Source organism: Lipotes vexillifer, unplaced genomic scaffold (assembly GCF_000442215.2).
Source record: "Lipotes vexillifer unplaced genomic scaffold, Lipotes_vexillifer_v1.1 scaffold53, whole genome shotgun sequence".
Lineage (NCBI taxonomy): Eukaryota > Metazoa > Chordata > Mammalia > Artiodactyla > Lipotidae > Lipotes > Lipotes vexillifer.
The window spans coordinates 797735-806114 of record NW_006791814.1 but is presented as its reverse complement, the minus strand read 5'-3'; the positions used below and the strand labels follow the sequence as shown (position 1 = coordinate 806114).

The window sequence follows — 8380 nt, the reverse complement described above, 5'->3', positions numbered from 1 at the left end:
GGGAAAGAGATGAATGGTACCTAGTGGGCTTCAAGCTATGGTTTTCAGAATACTTTTTATGAAATGAAGCAACTGAAATAGGACATGGTGTTAAGGTTTGACACAGCCAGATGGTAGGTATATAAGTGTTCATTATATCTATTCTTGTATATTTGAAATATTTCATTGAAAATAAAACCCGTTACTTGTATCTTTCTATTTTTTATCTAAAAAGAGAATGCTTCTCCTGCTGGCAGTGCAGTTATAAAACCATTTAACATGCTGTCAAAACCTCGACCTCTGAAGATCCGTTCTGCTGAGTGGGACATAACCGAGGAGGACTGACAGAAAGCTTAAGAAATCACATTTATTTCCCCCTCAACAGTACCACTTGCCAAAGCTTTAACCATTTTTCATGACTCAGGATCCCAACCCAGTTGCTAGAGTGAGCCACTCTGTCCTGGGTATAAGGTTCTAGGCAGGGCCTACATCTAGGTGGCTTTCTAGGTTCACTACCATAACCATCACTCAGAAACCTGCACAAATCCTTACAGTGCACAGGAGTTACCTGGATATTGTCTGAATAAAAATTGGCTGGCTCTCTGCCCTTGAGGAGCTCCACCAGCTTGTCTAACGAGTCTCTCAACCCTCAGAGACTCTCCTACTATCGACTCTAATCCTGCCTGTAAGAGCACACATGTATTTGGCATCTGTTCCCCTCTCTTGACCCCCACTGCCATCATCTTGTCTAGGTCATTGCCATTTCTTGCCTGGAGTACTGCAACAGCCTCCTACTGGTCTCCCTACTTCCTGTCTGTGTCCAATCCAGTCTCCACAGAGCAGCAGAATGATCAATTATATCACAGGTTTCTAAAACACAAATCGCATTATTCCCCTCTTTAAAACCCAGCGGCTTCCTACTGGATTTGAAATTTTAGGGACTTCCCTGGTGATCCACTGGTTAAGACTTCGCCTTTCAATGCAGGGGGTTGCAGGTTCTATCCCTGGTCGGGGAGCTAATAAGATCCCACGTGCCTCGTGGCCAAAAAACCAAAACATAAAACCAGAAGCAAGGGCTTCCCTGGTGGCACAGTGGTTAAGAATCCGCCTGCCAATGCAGGGGACAGGGGTTCAATCCCTGGTCCGGGAAGATCCCACATGCCACGGAGCAGCTAAGCCCATGCGCCACAACTACTGAGCCTGTGCTCTGGAGCCCGCGAGCCACAACTACTGAAGCCCGCGCACCTAGGGCCTGTGCTCCGCAACAAGAGAAGCCACCGCAATGAGAAGCCCGCGCACCGCAACAAAGAGTAGACCCCGCTCCCCGCAATGAGAGAAAGCCAGCGTGAAGCAACGAAGACCCAACGCAGCCAAAAATAAATAAATTAATTAATTAAAAAACAGAAGCAATACTGTAACAAAATTCAATACAGACTTTAAAAATGGTCCACATTAAAAAAAAAAAAAACTTCAAATTTTTTTAAAGGAAGAGTCTGAAGATCTGTCCTGCATCCCTCTCTCCTGTCTCCTCTCATTATGCCTCTTTCTTGCTCATTATACTCCAATTACGATGTTCGCCTTTCAGTCCTCAAGAACACGCAAGCTCCTTCTTACCTCAGGGATTTCAAAAGGCTATTTTCTTTGTCTGGAATGCCCATTCCCCTATCCTTTCCATGGATAAATCCTATTCATTCTGTAAGTCTCATCTTAAATGTTACTTTCTCAGAAGGGCCTTTCCTAAACCCCAGAAGCCAGATCAGGTGCCCTGGCATACTCTCAAATAGGTACCCTGTATCCTTTGCAGCATGTACAACAGTTTGTATTTATTGATTTGCTTATGTGTAATGCCTGTAAATCTTGCTCAAGTTGGGTTATGCTCAAGACACTCCTCTGTTCCAAGCCAGTGGTTCTCCATCAAATGCAGAACATGGTCTAGTTGCTTTAGCATGGCATTTAAGGCTGGCAACAGTTTGGCCTCTCAGAGATTAAATTTATCTGTACAACGATGGCATTAGTACATGTCTGGTGTGGTTATTAACAGAATCAAATGTCAACTTATGTGAAAATACTTTAACAGTAATCCAAAATCTTTTGATAAATTTTTTTATGTGGTAGAACACACATAATATAAAATTTACCATTAGTGACATTTAGCACATTCACAATGTTGTGCAACCATCACTTGACAATTCTTTCTGTTACTCCTTTTCATACTCCTCGTCTCTGTCCATAATGACACATTTGTCTGTTTTAAATGCCTCTCTTTTAAGACCTAACTGTAACAAAATTTCCTTCATAAAGTTGTTTCTAATCTCTAACTGCTGGGAATAACTACTCCATTTATCTGAAGCATTCAACATTTACCTTTCCAACACAATTGACTTCTTATACGATTTGCCCAGCAGCCCATAAGTTCCTTGAGGGCTAAAACCATTGTTTATCCACCTTGGTAGCCCTACAGCTTGGTGGTATTTCAGAAGAGGAATACAACATGTTTCTTTAAATGACTTGACTTTTACTTGCCACGGGGGTTCTCTTTCTGATTCTATACTTACTCTAAACTAAAAACAGTGACATTTTCCAATTACACTGAAGAAAATATATACATGGGTATTTTTCATTAGGACACAGGACTATAAGCTAGAAAATGTGCATTTAGTCTTGAAAAGACACACAGCCTTTTGAGCTGTGGCTTTCAAATCTTAACAAGTGTTTAATAAACTATAAACCAAGATTAAGAGGGTCTTTAGCCTCAGTCCCCTGCATGTAAACAGTCAGTCTATACAGAACTAATTCCTTGACTGTTCTTCTGTGGAGCCCATCTCTTTTAAGTTGCCGTTCACATTTCCATAGTATGTCTGAGGGACTTGCCCAAGCAGGGTATGCCTAGCAGGCTAACAAGAACTGACTGCCCTTCCAAGACAGTTTTCTCCTTTCAATAGCAGTATCAATAAATAGCAGCACATGGGTACTCAACAGTTTATGATATGCTTTCACATACATTATCCCACTTGGTCCTGGTGGAATCTACCCAGATGAAACCTTAGGAAGACAGAGTATGTAAGACTCTAGATTTTACAACCTCTTTCTGGATTCAGAGTAATTACATTCCTTTCTTCAGAGCCAAGGAAGGCGAGGAAGAGAACTAGCTGTAGAAGCCATACACATTTACCACGTTCTTCATTGCACTCTGACCACTGGACAGTAAACAATGGGAAGGCAAGGACTGTGTCCATCTTGTTTACCAACACAATTCCTAGCACCATGCATACACTGTGCCAGGCTCATACTGGGATTTCAGTTAATATTTGTGAATTAATAAATAAGATTACAATGTGATGTAAAAAATGGATATATCTTAGGGACATCACCAGATAACGCTAATTATGAAATTACCTTCTATTTGTGGGGATGTTTTTCAATTTGTCAAAGTGATTCTAGAGGCTGAGAACATTAGATTTCAACAAAAAGACAGAGATTATCAGCCTCACTAACTGGTGCAGCTCTTAGCTACCCCTTACCTTGATTCGTGAGCTAGGGTTCAGCATGATGTATTTAATAGAACCTTGGATGTTCTCTGTCCAGGAGACTAGCCAAGTAACCTTGTTATCATGTCGGACCTCTTTCCACTTATGACCTGGAGGAGGAGAAGGAACCTTGGCATCTCTGTGGAAATAAAGTGAGAGCAGTGAGGTGAGAAGTAATGAGCAATTTCACCTTTCATAACCTGAAGTAGACAAATCTGCTGAGCATGTATTTCCGGGTTTCCTCCTCACCAGTCAATACGTGATAAACACTTGGATATCTACACATAGAAATACCATGCTGCTCCCAAACAGTCCTCTGTAATGTAGGAAAAACTCCCAACTGCCAAGAACAAAGGAAGCCCTCCACTTCATTTCCGGCCAAAGGATGAACTGTGCTCACTTGCTACAGTTGATGATTATATCCTCAGGCATGATCCGTCTCTTCAGCATGCCCATCTTGGGGTGGTTGCCACGGCCACGGAAAAGCCCAGGAGGTTCTATCTTGAAGTTGGCAATCCTCTCTCTGTGGTTATCCATAATACAGAAGCCATATTCTTTCAGCAATTTTTCATTCTCCTCTTTGATTTTCTGGAAGATGGCAAGGAAGTACTCAAAAGGGATTCAAATTACTGTGCTCAACTCATACATTCTTAGCTCTTGTGGGAGGACAGGTCAAGGTAGAGAAAAGTCTAAAAATCACTAGGAAACAAATTCAGATAAAGGAAAACCTAAGAGATGTTTTTTTGGCTGCATGGGCCCCCTATAGTGGAAGTGCAGAGTCCTAACCACTGGACTGCCAGGAAATTCCCAGAAGACCAAAGAGATTTTTCAAGCTTAAATACAATAAAATTCCCATGTGAACAGTATTTCACGTGGGTTTTCAAGTGCAAAGAAACCTGTTATGGATTCTTTCCTAGTACATGGGTACATATATTTTATACTGTGACCCTTGCTCCAAAGATGGAATGATTTGGAGCCTCTTTACCCTCTGCTGACTCTTCCTTCATATTATACTCAGCAATTCAAGTAAGTCCTGCTGCCTTGTATGTAGATAAAAATCCACAACTTGCTGGCAACAGGTGTCCTTGGCAAGGCTCTGACATGGTGTTACTTAAAAAACCTCCCTAGGGGGCTTCCCTGGTGGCGCAGTGGTTGAGAGTCCACCTGCCGATGCAGGGGACACGGGTTTGTGCCCCGGTCTGGGAAGATCCCACATGCCGCAGAGCGGCTGGGCCCATGAGCCACGGTCGCTGAGCCTGCGCGTCCGGAGCCTGTGCTCCGCAACGGGAGAGGCCACAACAGTGAGAGGCCCGCATACCACAAAAAAATAAATTAAAAAACAAAACAAAACAAAACCTCCCTAGGGACGTCCCTGGCAGTCCAGTAGTTAAGACTCGTGCTCCCAATGCAGGGGGCCCAGGTTCGATACCTGGTCAGGGAACCAGATCCTGCATGCCGCCAACTAAAAGATCCTGCATGCCGCAATGAAGATCCTGCACGTGGCAACAAAGATTCCGCGTGCCACAACTAAGACTCGGCTCAGCCAAATAAATAAATAAAACAAATACACAAATATTAAAAAAAAAACAAAAATGAACCCTCCCTAAAGTGGTTTTTAATTTGAAAAACACCCCTGAAGTGAAAAATAAACCAAATTTCACTAATTGGGAATACTGGAGAAAAGACCAAGCTGAGACTAAAAAGCCTGGTGCAGGGATCATTCTTATGATCCCTATAGTAACTCCTAATTTTTTAAACTGAAGGTCAAATAGGCACCCTCAAACAATGAGTTACATAAAGACAATGGCCTAAATTATATAAACACGCAAGTTTAATATACTGAAACTACAAGGCCTTGAAGTGCAAAGAATTCCTTAAAATCCTTAACTCCTAGACCTCTGATTCTAGATAGAAAATGTTTGAGGCTTGAGGGCCATACAGTCTCTGCTGTAATTACTCAACTCTGCCACTGTTGCATGAAAGCAACCATAGATAATAGGTAAACAAGCAGATGTGGCATGTTCCAATAAAACTTTTCTACAAAAACAAGCAGCCTATCTATAGCTTGCCTACCAGTATTCTAGAAGAAAGTGACATCCCAGCTGGATACTGGAAAGATCCTTCAGGAATGAGGTTGGCCACGGCTAGAAGACGAAGATGGATGAGCATGCCTAGATTCCAGAGTAAAATACGTCAAAGGTGTGTGTGTGTGTGTGTGTGTGTGTGTGTGTGTGTATACACATGGCCAATATGATTTTATCTGTCTTAAATCCTTAACATCCAGGAGCCACTGTGGGTCAGATCTGCCCATCCTTAAATACTGTATTATTGGAGCTACTGGCTGGTTTTTAGATCAACAGAACACCAGGGTTCTCATACTGAGCCATTAAACACAGTGCTTATTCACAATTTTCAGTCTACATAAAACCCTTAAGAAATTCTAGACTTCACTAGGCTGAGAATCCTACATCTTTAGTATAGAGCCATGTGAAATCATTAAAGTCAAAACTGTTTTGTAAGAAACAAGAAGAAAATTAGATAAATTGATCACTATTCTAAAATTCTCCAGAGGTTTAAGAAATTCTGCAGTACCAGTTTCTCTTCCTTGCTCATCTGCTTCCGAGCTTCTGTCTGGGCTTTGAAATACTGGCTCATCTGGGTAAAATCACATTTGCTGAGGTTGGTGATAATATTCTTCTCTTCATTGGTCATTTCCTAGTTAAAAGAAAAGGGGGAGACAGAAGAAGAAGAAGGTAAATAAACTAAAAAGCCCTCTGGTTTTTCTGCAGTTACAGCAAAGCATCATGTTTTCAAAGGATATCTGGCGAGGTAGTCAATCTAAACTTGTGAGTTTTGAAAAAAAAGGAACACATTTCTTACTTCATTCTATTATAACTATGTATTCAATAGAAGAACATTCAAAAGAACTTAACACTGAAAAGGGTAATACTCTTATGTAGTTTCTCGTACTCCTTGGCACACTGCCACAACCCCCTAAGCATATGAGTACTACAGCTGGGGAAACATGAATACACATCGTTCATTTTAGTAATGGGAGAAATATTCCCACATTCATTCTCTCCTAGAAACATCCTTGCTCTCTTCACTTATTAAATCTTACTTCTAGAGCTATTCAGAAGGTAAACTTCAGCTCAGCCTCTGTTCATATTATCCATATTGAGAATAAGGAAATTGTTTAAAATCACGTAGGCAGATACAGGATAGATATGTGGTTTCAAGAGCAGAAAGTACCTAAAGCTAACGAGCATGAATCAAGAGGGAACAGGACAACATTAATGCATGTCTCTTTGCAATAGCAGACAGAGGGCAGTCCTGCAGAGGCAAACTTTGCTTTGCTCAGCTGGAGCTGAGGTTTTCTCTTTGGCCTAATCTGATAAACTACCCCCTACAGTCCTATGACAGCTGACAGGAAAGAAATATAGGTATTCTTATTGGACAGAAAACCTATATAATACAGTAAATGAACAGAACCCCCTCCCCCAATTTTTTAATACAATAAAATTCATAAAACTCAAATTGTACATCAGGGAACTTTTTGTAAAATTACAATTTATTACTTAGTAGTTGATCAATATTTTTGTAAGGTACTAGGATATCAATATATAGGCTACAATACCTTTCTCCAGTCTTTAAAGAAATTTTTCCTAAATATTTCCTTAGTAGTATATTCATGGTCGAGCATTTTTGCAAAGAACGTAGCTACTTCTTCTGCTTTGGGGCTCAGCTTCGTGACTTTACCTAGAGAAAAAAGTGGTTCCAAACAATGAGGTGTAGTATTCATGTTCTGAGGATAAACACTGAGGCTCTGGAGACGTCTTCTTTAATAATGGTTTACCTTCCCAAGGTATGTATATAAAGGTCTGGTGACATGTGGTAACAACAATAACAACAAAGACAGTAGTATATTGATTTGTATCTACTTGTACAAATTCGCCTTCTCTGTATCAGATATTTACCTGGGTCATTCTCTGGAGACTATGCCAGTAAATTGTTCCCAGGAGCCTGCTCAGGACAGGGATGACCTGGGGGAGGCCCAGTCACTCTTCCTTTTCCTTTCAGCAAGCAGGGTCCTTTACACCTCTTCAATGGTTTTTAAAAATCAAATCCTCAGAGGGACTCCTGCCACTGCTAAGCTAAACAGCTTCTGTTCAAGAAGGGGAGGAAGGGATAGGGCAGGGAGTGGAAGAAAGGAATTGTGGGGAAAAGAAATAGGCATCTTTCTTCTTCAAAGTTAGGTGGGTGGAATATGAATTAAAAATATATATTTACAGCAGGCAAGCCCAGATATCCCATATGAAAAATCTAAGTAAGACATTCCTCTAGAACCTTGCTACTCAAAGTATAGTTCATGGACCAGCAGTATTGACATCACATGGGAGTTTGTTAGAAGTGTAGCATCTCAGGCCCCACCCCAGACCTACTGACCAGAAAGTACATTTCAATGAGACCCCCAAGTGGCTTGTGTATACACTAGAGTTTGAGATGCCCTGGAACACAGGCTTCATGAGGTTGCCTCTTTCAGGGAAACAGGGCTCATCCAGAACACAGGGATGACTGGGGTTCTTGGCATACATGTTTCTCCACTGCCTTACTATTACATAGGTACTAATAATTCACCAAGGATTTTCCCATTTATTACAGAAAACTAAAACTTAACCAGAAATCCATTCATTTCAAAACTCAGAAGACATCTCATCTCATGATAGTTAGAAAGTTATTATCCCTGATTGTAGGGTTGATACAGGGAATTGCAGCTCCAAACTGAAACTTTCAGGGTAGACAGAAAGAACCTGCTTGAAATTTATACTTTTAAAAGGCCAGCAGGTGGCGCGGCTTCCCCTCTCAACATTCCT

The 8380-nt window shown here is 41.2% G+C and overlaps 1 protein-coding gene across 1 annotated transcript in view; it reads right to left on the bottom strand.

Annotated features, from left to right (window-relative positions):
- The window catches only part of TOP1 (DNA topoisomerase I), an 87215-nt gene that overhangs the window by 17759 nt on the left and 61076 nt on the right, over positions 1 to 8380 (bottom strand). Inside the window, exons 10-13 of the mRNA XM_007464740.1 lie at positions 7144 to 7265; positions 6099 to 6221; positions 3907 to 4094; positions 3501 to 3645 (exon numbers count right to left, since the gene is read on the bottom strand). Of these exons, the coding sequence (XP_007464802.1) occupies positions 3501 to 3645; positions 3907 to 4094; positions 6099 to 6221; positions 7144 to 7265 (578 nt within the window). The remainder of the gene's footprint in view (positions 1 to 3500; positions 3646 to 3906; positions 4095 to 6098; positions 6222 to 7143; positions 7266 to 8380) is intronic.